At 37.8% G+C, this 20,170-nt stretch overlaps 1 protein-coding gene across 7 annotated transcripts in view; it reads right to left on the bottom strand.

The window, feature by feature from the left end:
• dip2ca (disco-interacting protein 2 homolog Ca) overlaps positions 1 to 20,170 on the bottom strand; it is a 101,554-nt gene that overhangs the window by 17,075 nt on the left and 64,309 nt on the right. For 6 of the 7 annotated variants that reach the window (XM_082183832.1, XM_082183833.1, XM_082183837.1 and 3 more), the window contains 19 exons: positions 18,978 to 19,097; positions 18,438 to 18,635; positions 16,462 to 16,553; positions 15,670 to 15,780; positions 14,649 to 14,772; positions 13,697 to 13,806; positions 12,345 to 12,447; positions 12,174 to 12,238; positions 11,991 to 12,084; positions 11,086 to 11,205; positions 9,332 to 9,446; positions 7,798 to 7,937; positions 7,470 to 7,606; positions 5,869 to 6,077; positions 4,381 to 4,495; positions 3,711 to 3,912; positions 3,486 to 3,595; positions 1,005 to 1,085; positions 359 to 482 (listed from right to left, as the gene is read on the bottom strand). In XM_082183832.1, the coding sequence (XP_082039958.1) occupies positions 359 to 482; positions 1,005 to 1,085; positions 3,486 to 3,595; positions 3,711 to 3,912; positions 4,381 to 4,495; positions 5,869 to 6,077; positions 7,470 to 7,606; positions 7,798 to 7,937; positions 9,332 to 9,446; positions 11,086 to 11,205; positions 11,991 to 12,084; positions 12,174 to 12,238; positions 12,345 to 12,447; positions 13,697 to 13,806; positions 14,649 to 14,772; positions 15,670 to 15,780; positions 16,462 to 16,553; positions 18,438 to 18,635; positions 18,978 to 19,097 (2,370 nt within the window). The remainder of the gene's footprint in view (positions 1 to 358; positions 483 to 1,004; positions 1,086 to 3,485; positions 3,596 to 3,710; positions 3,913 to 4,380; positions 4,496 to 5,868; positions 6,078 to 7,469; positions 7,607 to 7,797; positions 7,938 to 9,331; positions 9,447 to 11,085; positions 11,206 to 11,990; positions 12,085 to 12,173; positions 12,239 to 12,344; positions 12,448 to 13,696; positions 13,807 to 14,648; positions 14,773 to 15,669; positions 15,781 to 16,461; positions 16,554 to 18,437; positions 18,636 to 18,977; positions 19,098 to 20,170) is intronic. The other variant, XM_082183835.1, reaches the window with a different exon arrangement.

Below are 20,170 nucleotides of genomic sequence, written 5' to 3'. Positions count from 1 at the left end.
TTGTGACGTGTACGTTCCCAGAAGAAAACTCAAGACTACAATCGTTCGCATTGATGTAGATAGAGATTAACTCCCTTTGGAGTGGACTTTGTGCTTTGTAACTTTGCAATACACATTAAAGAAAGTTGAAAATGTAAAAAAGCACAATACACCCTCTTTAAATACATTTTGACCATTATATCAAAACCAGACTGTAATGTTTCTGGGTGGCCTACCTCGGACATTGTCAGGGAATATAATCTTTGTCACATTTACTGCGATAATTTGAGACCCCTGGTTTAGAGTATGATAATAATGTGAATATAGTGGGACTGATCACAGATTTAGAGCTGTAGATTTGTAACTGATGGTGTCGTACCAGGTGGGTACACCAGCGCAACGTGATCACCGTCCTGCAGGTGGCCTCGCTCCATCAACATGGTTGCTATCTTCTCCGCCCGCTTATGCAACTGAAGACACGTCAGTGAGCTCAGGACTGTTCCCTGCATTCACACACATACACAAACATGTCAACGATACAGTTTCCTCACAGTTCTCAACTCAGGATGAGTTATCACAACTTTTCTATGGAGGGCATGTGGTGTTCAAAATAGCCTGCGATGACAAATGGTTGCAGTTTTAGTTTATATAAAAAACGTATCCCTTGCAAACCAGGCCAAAATCATTTATGATTCCAATTCCTGCTCCCTAGAGGGGGGAAATGGTGCAGAAACAGAGATATTTCTTTCTTCTTCTTTATTACCACATGCACAGAAGAATTTAGCACCAGAATGGTATATGGAATAAAAGTGGAATAAAAGCACCAGAATGGAATAAAAAGTGGTTTTCTTTAATAAAAAAATAAAAATAAAAATAAATATATATATATATATATATATATATATATATGACCTTCGGTCAGCATAAGAGACTTCTTTCAAAAACAGACCAAAAAATTATAATTATTGACCCCAAACTTTTGAACAGTAGAGTATGTACAGTATCTTACTTATAACATGTCATACCCTTGAGCTGAGGAGGGTGAAGAGCACATGATCCGGGGTTGTCTGGGCTCTCCACTGCAACACCTCAGACAGGAAAAGGAACTATGGGTGGAAAAAGGAAGCCTGTGATGATTATTACAAAATCCAAGATATTTAAGTATTTAAGGGAGATTACATGATATTGCCAAAATCTGATTATCATTAAATCAGAAAATATTAATACACAAAGTTATATTATATAACAGTTATATAACAGTTTATTAAAATGTTCACATACGAGTAGGACAAACAGGTGGGTGTTAACAAGTCTAATTAACCTGATTCAATCTATTGTTTTGCCAAATGCAATATTATAAAAGAGACATGACATTTGACTGTAACTGTTAAAACAAAGGATGCTTTTTTTGCAATCAGCAAGACCTGTTAAAGTCATTAGTAAGCGGTGCTGGTGTTATCTTAAGGTTGCAAGTGAATGCAGTCATGTGTTACCTCATCTCCCAGTGTTATTCTCACATCGGATCACATTCCTCCTCTTAAAAGCATGAAATAAAACTATTTTCATTCACTCAGCGGGCCTGATTTTCATAGGTATGAATGGATAGAAGCAATGAGAAAACAACAAACACAAGCTTTGCGGTGTAAAAATGGAAAATAGTCATGTACGGCTGTGACTCCTTGAGCGGCGCAGATGGCGGAGGTCACATTTGTTGGTGTCAGACAGAGCATACCCATGCAGGGCTGGAAGGGTGTGAAGGAATGAGCGAAAGAGAGAGGATGAGGAAGGCATGCAAGAGACAGCAGCCAACAACTGTTGCAGCACTGTGTATGTGTGTGCATATTTAAGCCTGTGCACATGTTTGTTCGAATGTGTGTGAGCATATGTGGTTCGTGTGTGAGGCCGACAGCTGTGCTGCGGTGTATGAGTGTGTTAAGGTTATGGTGTTGTGCACAGCAGACAGGCTGACGGAATAATGGTTGCCATCTTTCAGCCTGAGAGGGCAGTGTAATGGATTGTATTCGCGTTGAGGTGGTTGACTGACAGCACAGCAAAACCAAAGACATCAACTCAACACTAACAGCACAAAAAACAACCAAACCAGCCCTCCCAAACAGAGCCCAGCGTGCAATACTCATTCTAATGGAGTACTCGGTTTTCCACAAAAACAGCTTTTTTTAAATCCTTACTTAAAAAAAAAGAAAAAAAAAGAGAGAACGTTTTAGAAGCATAAAACTGTCAAGTTCTGGTTTGGTGACATAATGTTTTAACAGTTTCCCAGAATGCTGTCTGTAGGGGTTGGGTTTGAAACGACTCTGGCTGAGAGGAAGAGGTCTGACAAGCCGTCAGGGGTCAGTTCCCCTACCACAAATCCAGTTGGGATAATTACTGCGTGCCACAGTGTCCAAAATGAATGCTCGGAGAGCGCCAAATGTGTGTAATAAGTTGGCCGGTAACTTTATAAGAGGCTGCAACTTGTTTAAGTCAAATTGTAATATTGATCATCTGACTCCTGCTGATGTAAGTGACACAAGCGATTCAAATCCACACCAGCTATTAAATACAAAACATCTGTTGCGAATCACCCATCGTCAAAAAACGTGGAAAATTTACCATCAGAGGCCTAAAGTTATCCATGTGGTGACACGTGTGGAATATTCCAAACATTAAGCCACCAAAATGAAAACACAGGGAAGAAAATCCCAATCTGTCTTCAAGTTTGTGACAGATGCAGGAGAATTAATCATCTCATATATTTCATGCTGAGAAAATGACCCAAAAAAAAAACAAAAAAAAACAGTTTGTAAAAAAAAATACATTTTATTGTTTATTTTTATTTTTTAAAAGTATTACTTTTATTATAATAAAATAATTTATTTGTATTACTTTTTATTATATATATATATATATATATATATATATATATATATATATATATGTATGTATGTATGTATATATATGTAAATATATATATATATATATAAATATTTTGAAAAAGAAAACGTAGCAAAAGAAAAAAAAATATATATAAAAAATATATGTTTTTTATTCATACACATTTTAAATCAGTAAAACTGCAAAGATATATATGTACACACACACACACACACACACACATACATATATATACATATATATATATATATATATATATATATATATATATATATATATATATATATATAAGAATTGGAACTACATATTTAATAAAAAAATATTTGAATGAATATGCAAAATATAGTTTTTTTAACTGGATATTTTTTATATTCTAATACACATTTTTTGACTCAGATGCTACATCTCCTCTAAAAGCAATTATAAAGCACCCTGAGGCAGTTTAATGTATTGCAACGCTGGTATTGAAGACAAATATATGCCAATTTCTGTGCATATTCTTGGCTGGATGGGACTGGATGGTTTGCTGGAGGTGAGGAATGAATGAGAGGGGAGGGAGAGTGAATGGAGTGACAGATGAAAATCGAGGCCCCATGGTACCACACACACACCTTTCTTGCCTGATCATTGTCTTCGATCTGGCCCAGATCTCTGCCACTGGCCTGAGCGATCCTCTTCCCTGAGACCAGGTTTCCCACCATCACAGAGGCGGGTCCAATCTCTGCAGGACCGAGCAGAGGAAGCACATCACAAACAAGCAGACGACAACACACACACACAATTTCTGGCACTTCTAATTTCGTACGACATCTGAGGTGACCTTGCCGCAGACAGACCTGGCTGTTTCTGTCTGGGTTTTGGCAGGTTAGTGACGCAGGTGTGAGGGCACATTAGGACGTTACAGGGATGCAGGGAGCCTTCCAAAAACAGCTGCTTGGTCTCCGACAGGTGGATCCCTCCCAGCGGAGTCTTGGGAAGGGTGTTAGCGGGCACCAAAGCCAAACAAAACACCCCCACGTTGTGGATGCTGTCTATCGCCTGCAGAAAGAAACACATTCGATTGTCAGGTGAGGTTTAAAAATAGACTTCGTAAGAAGCCGAGAAGAGGCTGCCAGCTGAGATCTGATGCAGCCGCTGACCTTTACTGATGCCTTGGGGAGAACCAAATTACCAAACAGGAATTCAGGAAGTGGAAGGAAAAAATACCATATTTGCAAGATTAATGACCTACAACAAAAGAGTGGAATGGAACCGTCTGGGTGGGTGGGTGGAAGTGAAGGCCAACCTCCGTGCCTGAATGCATCTTGTTATTTTTACATGCCGGTAAGGACTCGTAAAGTGCTGACAGAAAGTACACAAGTCAGCAATAGCGCAATATCTAATTCAGTTTGGATGGTGACTGGGGTTACGCAGCGATTAAGGTGACTCCCGCCAGACTGGACGGGAATAGCAAGTCGCCGCTGCCCGAATCGATCGGCGAGGGGTGTGTATAAAAAGGACAAATACCTGCAGTACACGGCTCATCCACTGGAAGCTGTCCTCTTCTGTGGAGTCCGGCCGCTGCTCGGCTACGACCACAATTCTCTCGTCATGCAGGACCGTCACAGAAAATACCGCTATCCTGAAGATGGAGATACAGACAGGAGATATCAGACCGACCCCTAAAACATCTCGAACCAGGAACTAGTGGCCAGAATCGAATTTAATTTTACATTATTAAAATTCATATTTAAAAAACAAAATAAATAAATAATTGTAATATTAATAATTACATTTACATTTATTAATTCTTATAATAACAATTAATACAAAAATAGTAATAGTTAATAATTATAATGTTTGATAATGAATAATAATCATAATTCACAATAATGAATTAGAATTCATTCAAATCACAAAACAAAGCTGAAGTGATAAACAGCAGAATTTAATTAAAACATTTATTTTAAATCTACAAAAATGTAAAGTGTAGCAAAAGGATTTTAGGGCACCTGTGAGTAATTGTTTTCATTACATTTGAATTACATTTTATTTCGTGTTTTTACTTTAATTTAAGTTTAGGTCATTTGGGTGTTTTGCCATTTTTTTTTATATGTCAATATAGTTTTTATTAAGAATTAGTTTATTTAGTTTTAGTTACACTACGTACATTCATAATGCTTGAATCTGATTGGTTGAATCTTGAATCTGATTGCAAACGTTCTAAGTTGTGCAATTATTTTCAGGGAAACGCACGGCTAAAGTAGTTCCAGGCAGGTCTTGACCACATTACAGTTCCACTTTGCAAAATGTTTTCAGTTATTTCAAAGGTCCTTACAGCCTACAACGGCAAAATAACCAAAACTGATACTGACCAAACAAATAAATATAGTGAATAATAGGATAAAAACTGGTAAATCACACACGCTTAATCTCTCTCTCTCTCTCTGATAACTGCATTAGTCTGCTATCTCTGGCTCAAGCCTCTGTTACTAGCTTTAAAATGACGTTTGTAACTCCGCTTTGCGTCGTGGCCGCATTACCACCTCAGGTGTGCATTATTTTCAAATAAATCAACGACCTGTTGTCAATTATTCCTTACTTATTTTAGTACTTCAACTAAACGAAAATGAGAATTGTTGCCTTGGCAACTAGCTAATTAACAAAGTAACAAAATAAACAATGTTTATTTTGTTTCAAGTAATGAAAATGTATTTTTATGGCTTGACGCGCTATATTATATTATTACTGTAACACATCTGATTTTCCACACAGCATAAAGCTTTAAGAAAACTGATGAACAAAACCTGAGGTAATTTCACAGAGGCAACTGAAACAGAACAACTCCACCACAACACGCAGAGCACACGCTCTTGCCGCCCCAGCAGGTGTTAAATCCATTTAATTTGCACTCAGCATGTCCAAAGCAAACAAGCTCATGCGCTATATATACCACACGGTCTTTGATGACCAAGAAGAATATGCTATGTTTGTTTGTTTTTAATGTGTTCTCACCTGCCCCTGTACACAAACTTCATGGGCTCCACCGCTAGCGCTGTGGCGACAATATCGTCAGCGTTGTGTCTCCGTCCACTCACCACCATCAGACCATCCATCTTTCCAGACACGAACACCAGCCCTCCCGGGCCTATGAAACCCAGCAGCCCTGTACGAGTGAAGGGGTACTCGCTGATAGGAGCCCCAGAGCTGCTCATGGGAAAAACCTGACAGCCAACAAAACAAAAGACAAAAATTACATCAAGATCAAACTATACATTTGTAAATTTAATACAGCATACAAATGTGGAAGTTCACTCGATGACTATAGAGTAGAGGTGTGCACGACCATGGGATCTGACACAACAGTGGCGCAGGACAAGTGTGGAGTGTGCTGAGTGTGGATACGTGAGGGAAGATACTGATATGTGCGTGAGAATGGGGAGAAAGAAATGACTCGTGGGCTCCCACAAAATATAATTATCTAATAACAACAGCACATAGAAGTCTGTCACTGGAGATCTGAAGTGTCATGTCTGTGGAAATTGGAAAAAAATAGCCTAGAGACAATAGAACTAGACAGAATCCAACAAGGACCTGGAGTGAAAAATCCACATAGACCTTTTCCTATGGGCTTTTGTGGGCGGGAGTGGGACGAAATGTGAAAGTTTAGGGCGGGAACGGGATAAAATATAACACAATGTTTTAGTTAGCTACTTATGGTAGCGGGATTGAAAAATCCATCCTGTGCAAGCCTCTATTATAGAGTCACTTCTCCCCCATTTAACATTACAGTGAAATGATAACTGATAGGTTGAACATTTAAACTTTACATTTAGATTTAAACTTGTGGACTTAATGTAGGCTCAACAGATTTACAGTACTAAATGACAGAAATCTAGAAAGATTAGCTACAAATACCCAGATATTTGCCGTATATCACTGGCTGAGTCCAAAATGCATTTCAATGATCTGGCATTATTTTATTTGGAGGCAAAGGTGAAGTTTAAAACAATTCAATTAAGTCTATGAAATTCTTTTGAGAAAATAGGTACCAAAATGGTTTTGGATTGTGAATATTTTTTACTTTTGTGTCATTTGGTCACACAATTTTTTCACCTCAGAGTAAAAAATAATAATAAAAAAAAAAGTTCTCAAAACTGAGACTTTTTTTTGTAATTGCAACTTTATAGTGTATCTCACAATATTATACCGTATTTATATGTATCTCACAATTGTGAATTTATATATTATAATTGCGACTTCATTTCTGATTGCAACTTTATATCTTACAATTGCGATTTTATATCTCACAGTTGCAACTTTATATTTCACAATTTAAATTTTATTTCTCATAATTGTGACATTTTATCTCACACATTTTCATTTTAATATCTCACAATCACCTGTTTTATTTTTATACTCAATGAGGTGAAATCAGGCTTCAGATATCAGACTTTATGTGAAAATGCTCTACTCATTATTTCCGAGCAATTTAACAAACAAGCCAAAGAAAAGACTGTGATCGGAGCATTTTAACATCAGTTCAAGCAGAGGTCTAGGGATTGTTGGAAGGAGAATCTACAGCCAAATCGATCTCGCTCTGATAGGACACAAACCTCAAAGGTGTTTTTTGTCATGCCCGAAAGCCCATAATATGACATTCCCGTGGCGATGGAACACACACACAGCTCTCCGATCTCATCTGTTCGGCACAGCTGAGGAACTCCCTCTGGTTTGACCACACACATCAGAGCTGCACATACACAACATCAATAAACAGATTACACACTTTATGAAGCAGTAAATACAGCACACAGAGAGAGGCGTACGCATTACACAACGGCCGTCTTTGATGGCTCTTCTTTAATGCTAAACATACAACAATATTTACATAGGCACATTCGAGACTTTCTCAGAACCATTTGTGCATGTACATATGTGTACCTCCTGGCATCACAGTGCCCACGTCCTGTACGGTGAGTACGGACAGGCGCTCCTCTGAGTCCACTCTGATGACACCGTAGCTCAGACCCTGCATAGACAGAACTCCTCGACCCGGCGGCTGGTTACTGTCATCTGTAGGCCTAAAACGAGAAATAAAATGCAAGATCAGAGCAATATATAGAATCACGGTTGTGGATCACGCTTAACAGTGACTCTAATGCAATGTAAACCTGAAAAGGAAGCTGATTGGTCTAACTTGTTTTGATGGACAACCTTAAGCCCCACCCACATATAATGTCCTCTGAAAGACACTCGTCTGAGCTAACAGATATGTTTGGAAAAGTACAGCAGGCTTTATTTGAGCAAAACACATAAAACAGGGTGTGCTGGTAATAATAGCTCTGTTCCAAAACCTAGTGTGCTGCTTTGCTGTCTCCACACTACATAGGGTGCCAACTAAGGGACCTTACAAGAAACTGATGGGGAACTTGGAATTGGTTCCAACAGCATTTGATTCACCATTCTATTTTTTAAATTTAGTAGTTTCGAATATAATGTAAGTATATTTATAATCAACATGTCTTGCATCTTGAGTGATTTTTCCCCCCACAGAGCCTCAGGGATTGCCTCTGTAAAGGACATTCAGTCAAAATTAGGTATCTTAGAATGTGACTTTTCCCCCCCCAAACAACCGTCATGTCGGGTGTGTGCATAATGTCTAACTCTTTAAAAAGCTGTGTAAGTTTTGGAACAGAGCAAAAGTGCAGAAATGTTGGACCAATCATCTAGAGCTTTGAAATGAAAATGAGAACGAGGAAGGAAATTATTACCAGAGTGAGAAATATTCTGTGAACCACATTGCCCAAACCAAATGAGTGCAAAGGGTGAAAAATGAGGTTACTACTACAAGTTGCTCAGTAAATCCACAAATGACAATGACCTAAACTTCTTTGATGACAAAAACAGCGGAATTACGTTTTGTTGGTTGCCATTGAAATAACTTTTTCCTCTGACTTCACTATAAGGTGAAGTTTTCTTTTATGACACCAGGCTCTTTTATTAGCTTTCAATTCGTTTCACTTTTTGTTCAAATTCATACAAGCTGTTCTCATCCTCAAATTTGTCATGAGAGAGAGAGAAGGTCTGTTAAAACGTCCAGCGATGGAGTTAATCCTGTGGAATGAAAACCATATGCTCTGAGTTCTGTCACGAGTTTGATTCGGTCACAAAGCAAAGATGTCAGGACTATTCAGGGCTGTAATTATGGAGGCAGCCTAAAAAAAACATTATTTTCTTGTAAATGGTTTGGGAAAATTGCATTGAAGACATACACAGACTTCGGTAAAGCTCTCTCGATGAACCATTAACTTCAATCTGTCTGTCTAACCAACAGGAAAATGTTTGTGTCCATATTTCCATCTTTTTTCAGAATCTTTTGGAATACGAAACTCATAAAAGGGACAGAAAGATCTAAATGTTCTGGAAGGAAGTTTACAGGGTGAGTGAGTGGTCAATGTGTCAGCACTCCTCTCACCTCCTGATGGCCACGGTTAGGGCTTCAGCTGAGCTGGCACATGGACAGATGACCTCTGGACGTAGTCCTTTACTCTGGAAGACATTGAGGAACGCGTCACATGATGAGATGGACCCTGCAGAGAAAGGAAGAGAACATTACGTACTATAATGTGAGGCCTGTCTCATATAACATTTTAAACAGTTCATACTTTTAGAAGTATCCTAACATTGTAGGGTACAATGGGAACAGAGCTCTTAGAGGTTGAGTTCACTAAAAAACATCCAGTTTAAAGGGGCCATATCATATAGTATTGTAGCATTTCAGTTTTCCTCCTGACTTATGCTAGTTTACATTTTTTTTGCACCAAAAAAGTTTTTCATTACCAGCCTTAGAATTAAACAGATTGTACCTTTACGATTTCTATATGTAAATAACTTCTATTGTGATTGTTTACATTTTGTCTACCCAATGGGTAAAATTACAGAATACATCTGGGTGTTCATGTTTTAATGTAATACTTCATGTTAAAACAAAATAAATAAATGGAAATTATACATATATACATACACACACATTTTCTATAAAACTATCATTATTGCTATGCATTAAAATAAATTTAAGAAATTAAAAATCTAATTTCTCATTAGAGTAATGTAAAATATTTGTTAAATTAAGTACGACAAAAAGGACTATGATTTATATATGATATTTTTCATTAAAACAGTTAGTGATAAAAAATAGGCTTTATTTTCTTTTTTAGATATATTTTCACCTTTTTTCTTCTGATTTTTTTTTTTTTTTGTCCATCTATAGTCGTGGTCAGGAACTTGTGGCTCGCCAGGTTTCTCACCATTTACCAGTATATGATCATAAAAACTTCACATCACTAGAGATCAGTTTCCTGCAGAAAACTCCTTTGTTTTACAGCCTACAGAAGTTAATAAAAAGTCATTTCACGATAATATTTCAAGATGTTTCGACCAACTTGCAGTGCTGTGCACAACATCAATCAATGTTATGTTTTGATGGCTACGTTCACTGTTTGGAAACGACAACTTTATTTACTCATGGTATGGACCTAAATAAAGTTATTGTTATTGAAATGTTATTGAAAAATACATGTTTTTAGTAAAACAGTAAGGTTTATAAAAAAAAAAAAAAAAAAAAAGGTTACGGACCCCTGTTCTATAGCCTTTTCTTCTTTTTTTCGCTTGAATTGAAATATGAGTTTTTGTGAGATTCACCCAAATGTTTTTTGACTGGAAAGGAATCCTTGTGTTATTAAACAGTACACAGTCTACACAGTACATCAATCCATTCATCTCAAAACACCAAGAAAAAACCTCATATGACCCTTTAAATCCATTTTACTTCTTGAATATTCCATCAGAAACACATCGACTGTAGGGGCATTTACATTGGCATTTGAGCGAAACAGGCAGTAGAAGTATGTTTTGTCCTTCAGTGTGTCCATTTGTGTATTATGTGTCTGTATATGTCAGGAAAATGGCTTCTGGGCATCATCTATCCTGACTCATCTCTTCTGTGAGTTATAATCCCAGAGGGCATATATGAGTGCATACATTTATATTACACACTTATGAATAATCCTTTTAGCTTTTTTCAGGTTGCTGGGTATGTAAACAGCTACTTAAACCTCAGATTGTTTCCAGTCAGAGGAGTATTTCAAGAAACACACAGGTGTGAGAGGAAGGTTAAAGGTGGAAGGGAAAGGAAGAGTTAATAAAAGGAGAGAAAGAGAGAAAGCTCACATGGGTTGGATCCGTCTGCCACCACCAGCATGCGCAGGGAGCTCAGGTTGATGTCTCTCTGATCTCGGTGAGCGACTAGAGCCCAGTGCATATCCCTGGACTTGACACAAGCCACTTTACCTACACACAACCACACATATTTACTACACAAATCACAGGAATGGCCATATTAGACACATACAAAACTGTGTCAAAGAGCATTGTCACGTCAACATGACTTAATTCACAAAACATGAGCAGAACAAATTTCTTCTGAGTAAACCTTTAAATGGTCCCAATGAGGGTTTTTACTACTGATTTATTCAGAAATTTTTCCCGTTCATGTTTCATGAAAAACTACCAGTAAGATTAAAGATTAAGACTGAAGTCTATTCGTATCAAGTCTAAGCACAAATATATATATATATTTTAAAACAAAACAATGCATACACATATTTCTCAACATAAAGTTGAAAAAAAAAAGTGGTCAAAAGTGATTCCCAGAGGGAATATTTGTTTTTAATGACCCTTCAAGCTCGATTAAATCATCAAAATATGAGGAAAATATTTAATATTTTTTAAACGTATGAGGGAAGAACATAACAATAAACTTGGTTAAGGTATTTAAAAAAAAGAAAAAAAAAAGGAAAAAAAAGTATAGAAAAACAAAAAGTTCACAGGAAACCAGATACAGTACATTGACTACAATATAATCAGTTAGTTTTTGCATGCGTTTATAATTTCTTTGTATGACTGTCTGGCCAAAAATTATGTCCGCACAATTTGTGTAATAATATGTTGTTATAAGGACTTGGAATAAAAAAAATTGGTGATAAAAATCAGTCATATCTGACCGGGTGTAAATAGTTTTGGTGTAAAATTTGGATTTGGTGTAAAAAAAAAACCATATATATTTTCTGACAAACCTTTATATTGACACACTTTCTGGATCCAGGACAGAGGGTTGACTTTCATCAGTGAGTATGGGATGCTGATTACATGCATCATGTTCATGACACTCTGGGGAAACAGGAAGTGCATATTACTACCCTGAATGTGTAACATATGATGTATTGTTTACATTATTTTTTCCAGAAGTTATGACTTACAGTTAGGATTCCATGCCACAAACCCACATCCTTTTTAAAATCCAATACATTCACTATGATTTCAGCTGAAACACAAAAAGAGAAGATAAATTTACAATATTATTGTCCGAGAAGGACCGGGGACTGACCTAGAGGTATAATATGATGTGCGTTTGTTCTTGTGGGACTCACCTTCTGTGTATCCACAAGACTGCGTTAGGGCCTGGCAGTGTGTAAGAAGTGCAATCCGTGTCACTGTCACGCCCAAAACACTCCCATCTTTACAGGTCTTATACTGTAAAACAATAAACAGTGTCATACAGGGCAATCATTAACAACAATTAATGCATCAAATCCCTTACAAACACTGTTTGCATGGCCGTTAACGCACTACTGTAAGAGTGAATGTAAAGATACCTGTGTAGAACTTGTCCAAGTCTGTATTTCAACTTTTAGGACAATTTCATGACATCTTCCCCCCCAATTCTTCTTCTTTTTTTTCTTTTTAGACATTTAACTTTTGAGGTTTTTATTATTTTCATTAGATTCTCATTACTGTAATACATTAAATTACAGTTTTTTTGCACTTTTAATAATGCTTTTTTCATACTATATAATCAAAAAATGTGCTAATTGATAATGGTAATTGGAGAAAATGTGCTCATTTTCATAATAATACCTTTTCCATATTATCTATATAAAAATGAGCTTTTTTTTCTTCCCAGTAATTATAAATGGGTAAAAATGTGTTTTTTTGGAATAATATATTTTTTTCAATTTTAATAATACTTTTTTCATCTTATGTATATAAACAATTAATTAATGAGAATTACAGAATTAATCAGAAAAAAATTACAGAATTAATGAGTTTTTTTGCTTTACAGTAATAAGAATTGAGGAGAAAATGTGCTGTATTGTCATAAAGATTACGTTCACTATGCCAAAATCTTAATGGTCCAATAAAGGCTTAGTTTCCTTTAAGTAAAATATAATTTCATATTTTTCTTTTGATTTTAGTAGTGAAGTGTCTTCTTCTGTACGTTTGTCATACTGTACTGAAAAGGCGTGCAGTAAAACAGAAATCAAACATCGGCCCAGCACCGTGGACATCTGACACCCAGCCACTTTGCACAGACTCTCAGATTTCTGGGATCTGGTGAGGAACATTGAGACAGCTCACTCAAAAATGGTTCAATAACATGAGACCAGCCCCACTCCATCAACCAGCATCTCCTACAAGAGTCCCGATTCACAATTAAACAAACATTAATCATTTATCATCCATTATCCAGCGACTCTCTAATGGAGGCAGCTGTGCTCGGGCATGCTGATAGGAAATATTGATTTCTGTGGCTCGAGACATAGAATATCTACCAATCAGATATCATAAAACAATTAAAGTGGCTGGTGGGTGCAGCATATGGAAAAACAATCCCAGACTGTTGGTTTCCACTTCGGGAAAATGTTTGTGTGTGTACGGCCGGTAAAATAATTTGAATAAACTGATATTTCCATAACGGTCGTAATTCCATGGGTTAGCTCACCTCTATGTAGGCGGTGTCGTTATTTGCATCCTTGATGTGAGGGAACCAATCACGTGGTGGCTTGGACAGGTGTTTGGATTCTGTGACGAACCATAGCAGCTTTGGCCATCCTGATGAGTGGGTGGGACCAAACAGAGAGAACACATAAATATTCATACCAATCTATTAATATTCATGCAGCTTGATGAGTCAACCATGACTATCATTACCATTATTAGTAGAGATTATCATTCAAAAGAATGATAGTGAGTAATTAGGGTGACTGGCTAAATGACTATGTGCGTCAGGATGAGAGTAAGTCCGTCTTTTCTCTGTCTTGGGGTGAATGACTATCCTCTCGGGACTTCTTAATCATTACAACAATATCACAGAGTCTTTACTTCTACATTTTCTATTTATACCTTCTCTCGTCTTACTGCGGCCCAGACAGGGCATAAAATGCTGACTGCAAGCAGTCTGGCTCATATATCATCACACGCATGATACGGCCCATCATGCTCTTGATGTTTGCTCGCCGGTCCACGCAGATTCTCACTATTTTAATATATTTAAATTTTTAATTTATTCCTGTGATGGCAAAGATGAATTTTCTGCATCATTACTCCAGTCTTCAGTGTCACATGATCCTTCAAAAATCATTCTACTATGCTGATTTGGTTCTCAAGAAACATTAATATTATTATCAATGTTGAAAAAACTTGTGCTACTCATAATTTTTTCAGGATTCTTTGATGAATAGAAAGTTGAAAAACAGCATATATTTTATACGGAATTCTTTTTTAGAAACAATGTTTGCAAACTGTGGTTGGTGGTTTACATGTCAATCAGATGGTCTCTTCCTGTCTAAGTCGGTGGTTCTTGGCCATATTAAGCTGAAAAGAGGACTTTATGCTTATATTCTGGCTACATGCCACTATACATCACTTTTGGAGTTGTGTATTAACGCACTGACCTTTGAACTGTGGTATTTCCCCAGTGGGGCCTTTCGGAAGGCCTTTGTGGCAAGCGTCACTGGTCAGAGCCACGGTAACCCCACAACTGCCCAGGAGAAAACCGATCTGCTGACTTCCTGCATCCTAATACACACAACACACACACACACAGAGAGAGAGAGAAATAGGCTAAGACCAACTAACATCCATCATCAGTACAGCAGCAAAATACACTGCAGGGGAGGTGACGGCCTACTTATTACAGACAGCACACTGAGAAATGATGTTTACCCATTACACCTGAATATCTCTTTTATCTTTGATGGATAACCATGCAAATACCATGGTATTTGAATATGGTAATCATTAGTGTCATGGCATTAGCAATGCCAAGGTCATTGGTTCGATTTCCTTATAAAATGCCTAGCTTGAATGAAATGTAAGTGGCTTTGGATAAAAGCATCTGTATGCAGAAAAACACACAGCTGCTATTGGACTGGACAGAAGTTTATTGGTTTCCTAAGTGCACTGCATGCAGAGGAAGCCAGAGAGTGTTCTGCCAGTTTCCAGGTCCTTTCCTGGAATTTTTGGACTGATGATCAGGTTGACTCTTGCCAAAGCTGCTCTCCTCCTCTACTTCGACCACTAAAATTCGGCATACATATCTGAGGCAATACCTCAACCTCAAGGGGTCTGCGCTGATACATTCAGCCTGACATACTGAAAAGATAACGGATCTCAAAATAGACAGAGAACTGGAGAGCGAGACACTGCAATATTTACAAGGTCATGTTTCCAGAAGGCCTTTGTAATACGTTACCATTAAACATGAATAATAAACAAATATTAATATTTTGCACGGTAAAGACTGTTAGGTTGGCACTCGATAGTGTGAATCCATGCTGAGAAGAAAGATCTGCATGGGAGGATTGTGTGTAGGTAGGAACTATAACTTGTTACGTTGTCAAAAAAGCAGACCTGAAGGCTTTAAGAAACGTGACAGTCATTCATGGACTCTCATGGTGGTATATTTAGTCTCACCTTTCGGGTAAGTGGCACTTCGATAGGTACTGGCACCACCTCTGCCAGAAGGCAGCCGTAAAAGGCGACCATAAAGGCGGCGGGGTCGTTGTTGGGGAACACAAGAGCCACCTGCTCGTGGAGTGATAAGAGAGGAAAGGTGTCAGACTTCAGACACGAGCGTATGCTAATCTGACAGGGACATGCTTTAAAACCGAGGCATGCGGCAGGAAACGACACTGTCATTAAAGGAATGTTCTGGATTCAAAACAAGTTACGCTCTATGTTCAGCATCTGCAGCATGTTGACGATTACCACAATCATTTTGATTCGTCCCTCGTTATGTTAAAACAGACAAAATTGCACATCCGTCGATATAATGGAAGTCTATGTGGCAAGTCATTCCAGAGGGTTTCAAAGCAGCTCGAATTTTGTGTCATTTTGTTAAAGCGCTTTAATTCAGGTTTTTTTTTGTTATTAAGTTGTCTAAATCATCCAGTGTACTAGTGTAGGCTACTATTTACACCGTAAAAAGTGAATACAGGCAGATTTAAAAGTTACTTTTCATATTCAAAATTGTATTCGTTTTAACATTTAACTAGTTAATTTAACAAAAAAGGTGTATTTTAGCACTCTAACCTTGCCTCATAGACATGCATTAGTGTACACACAATATATGTATATTTGAAAATTAAGGAACAAGACAAACCAATGTTCTGTGGTAATCGACAGCATGTAGACGTTAACTTGTATTGAACTTGCAATTTTCCTCTAATGAGTGGAACTGGTTCTAATAGGTTCAGTCACACTCACCCGGTCTCCTGGTCGGACCATTGGTTCCTGTTTTGTGCCCAGTTTGTGGAGGATGTTGTACGCTACTTTGATGCTCCGAGACCAAAGTTTACCTGTGTAGAAGGAAGTACAGAAGAAACTGTCTTTTATGGGGTCAGTTCACCAAAAATGCCTTGTAGTTTAAGGTTTTTGAAAGAATGATCTTATGCTCACCAAGGCCGAAGTTATTTTAATTTACTGTACAAACAGTAATATTGTGAAATATTATTACAATTTAAAAACAATGTTTTCTATTTTACTTACATTTATTTATTCCAGTGATGGATGTTGAAAACAGTTGTGCTGCTTAATATTATTGTGGATTTTTTTGATGAAATAATAGTTCAGCATTTATTTGAAATAAAAAATCCTTTGTAACACTATAAATGCCATTTATCTAATTTGCGATCAATTTAATGCACCCTTGCTGAATACATACAAGTATTAATTTCTTTCAAAAAATCCTAAACTTTTGAACGGTAGAATAGGTTGCACCAAGTTTGACTTGAATGCGAAACGCCATTGGTTGTTGCATCTCTTAACCAAGAACCGACAGCTTGAATAAATGTATATGGGAGTGCAAATGAGATTAAAGGCAAAGAGGGATTTTCAGGGAATAATGAAGTCAGTTCCCTTTTGGTCCTGCCACAAAGCTATCGTATGACTTCAGAGTCATATGGAGTACTTTTATGGTGCATAAGAAAACTAAGCTCTACATAAAAAAAAAAAGTTAAATAGAGAAAGAGAAAAAAGTGAAAAGATTCCACACACTGAAGGGCAAGCGAAGGACAAACATGGACTGAGACCAAATGGCCAAATTTCTCCAAGTTTAAGCATCTGGATGAGTCACACACAGGGCGTTTCTGAATTTTATCTTCTCTGTCCTGCTGAATTTTTGACCTGCTGTTATCAGGATTTAACTCATGGCTATGAAGCCCCAGTGAAAGCCAAACGGTGCGCATGAGATAGTGATCTCGCTCTGCGTCTGCGTTCTGTGGAAAGTTAATTACTCTTTTGATTTGAGCGAGGATTTTAACGAGCTAAGGAGGAGGGTGATATTCCTCGGTGAGCTCTGGGGGGAGGGGGGTGTTAATGCGCCACACAAACAGCCATTGCCATTCATTTTCTGGCTCACATTGCAACTGTGTGAGTGGCAGTGGAGGTTTTCTGTTGGTCAGGGTTTTGAGAGTCCTGATGTGTGTGCGTAAAGATGAAGAAACGATGATGCTCAGGTGGCTTAATGGTCATTTTCAATTTTCAGAAAAAAGAAAAGAAAAGAGGAAATACCAATCCATTACAGCAGACACACACACTGCAAACCCTTTCTCACACTCTCACCAGTGATGTGCAGGATCCTCATCCAGTAAAATCAGCAAGAGAGAGAGACTGAGACCTCACACCACACACACACTACACAAAAAAAAGTCCTATAATGATCTCCCTCTCATGTCGGGGCATAAATAAACAAGGAGACAAGGGTATTTATGTTACTATGAAATGAACAGGTATATCAGTATATTCAGAGCACCAAAAATACACTACAGTAGTTTCACACTTAAAAATGCCAATGCATTAATGCAAAATATCAAAACAAGTGGCATCTGCAAACAAATTATGCTTTTCTCAGAACTAACTAGATTTTCTGAATAAAAAGACTTGTAAAGTGTTTGTGCTATTTCTTTAAAATAAATAGTGCTATTTTGTTTGACAAATAATAAATATTTTGTTTATGATAAAATAAAATAAATAAGACATTTACACATTAAGCATGACTTAATTGTTGAAATACTTTTCGGGGTCACTGTATCAGACTGTGTGGTCCCAAATAATATGAAAAGTATGAAAAGTATCACATATTATACGATTCTGCTCTAATATATTATAATTTTGTTCCAGTATGTTTGTATGCAGATGTTGGTCATTATATGTATGGCTGTAGTTAAATATGGCTATATTACCATAAGTAAGGACGTAGAGGGGTTTGCCGTTGGTGTCCATGGTGGTCAGGCAGGGCGCTTTAGGCGAGATGGTCCCCCAGCGTTGCAGTGCAGCTTCCAAAGATGGTGGCCAATTAGTGACCACTCCCAGCGGTTCCCCTCGAATAGCGATCATCTGAGCGCCCTCCGGCCGTGGCTGGTTGGGGTCAGGCTGCTGGACTGAATGAAACCAGATGGAAGGGGCAAAACATGGCCATTTAGGAGGCAAAAAATCATCCATGTTTTAGCAAATTGGTTCAATGAACAGTGAATCCTTAAATCAACGGTTCAGTTGAATCATCACTCATCACTGGTGTTTTTGTCAAGACATTTATTTAAATGCTGATGTTCATTACAATGTTTTCAGTTAGCTGACTTACCGTAGCTGATTTGGCTGATTGATTCAACCAAATCATTCAAAACAACCGATTCAAAAGATTGTTTTGTTTGCGAATCAGGCATCATTATGTGTGTTTGTTTATAAGAATACTGTGAAACTGTAATGATGAGTCAAACACTCACCTTCTAGGAGCTCTTCGAAATCATCAACAAAAAACTCTCGAAGCGGAGGTCGTCTGGGCTGCTTTAGTGTGTTCACAAGTTGCTGGATTTTAGCTGAAACACGACTGCTAACAGGGACTCCTATGAAGCACACATGCATGTTAATGCACAAAAACACACAAACCTTGACAAAAAACAAGCAAAAACAAAAGGAATATTATCACTCGTACAATAAATCCAATTTTCCTGAATGAGCCTATAAACACACACAAGGCTGTCAGGGTCTAAACGACTAGCCGTAAACGGATTAGATGGACGGCTGAATGTGCACAATGAAGATGTTTCAACTCCCCACTGTTGTGTATACTTCCGTATCAAACACCTCAATTTTCATCTTACCCCTAACAAATCAATTTTACAGATGCAGTCAAATCCAGCCTTCAGGGGCGTCCCCAAGAGATCACATTAAAGAGTGGGATCAATGCCCTCAATCACAGCTTCATAACAGAGCAGATATCACAGACTGTGTCTATTATCTCCAGGGCTTACATGCAAGATACAAGATACAAAAAATTTGAATATCATGGAAAAGTTTATTTATTTCCATAATTCCATTCAAAACGTTAAACTTCCATAGATTATCGATTCAGGGCCCACAACTTAAACGATTTCAAGTATTTAGTTGTTTATTTGTACATAATTTGGGCTTCCAGATTCCAGAAAACCCACGAAAACAGGATTTCCAAAAATGTGAATATTGCATGAAATCACACAGTAATTACACAGTGATACCATGGTCATTGAACCAGGTTTTGGTTCTTTTGGCAGTGTGGGCAGGTGCAAATCCTGCTGGAAAATGAAGTCAGCATCTCCATGAAGCTTGTCTGCTGAAGGAAGCATGAAGTGCTCTGAAAATGTCCTGGTAGACGGCTGCGTTGAGTGGACAGCACAGTGGACCAACACCAGCCGATGACATGGCTCCCCAAACCAACACAGACTGTGAAAACTTCACACTGGACTTCAAGCATCTTGGATTTTGTGCCTCTCCATTCTTCCTCCAGACTCTGGGACCTTGGTTTCCAAATGAGATGCAAAATTTGCTCTCATCAGAAAAGAGGACTTTGGTCCACTGTGCTTTATTAAATCCAGAGTCAACGCAGCCGTCTACCAGGACATTTTCAGAGCACTTCATGCTTCCTTCATTTTCCAGCAGG

This window comes from Leuciscus leuciscus, assembly GCF_965113295.1.
Source record: "Leuciscus leuciscus genome assembly, chromosome: 11".
NCBI lineage: Eukaryota > Metazoa > Chordata > Actinopteri > Cypriniformes > Leuciscidae > Leuciscus > Leuciscus leuciscus.
The sequence above is the reverse complement of the archived record's forward strand: the minus strand, read 5'-3'. Positions and strand labels throughout refer to the sequence as shown.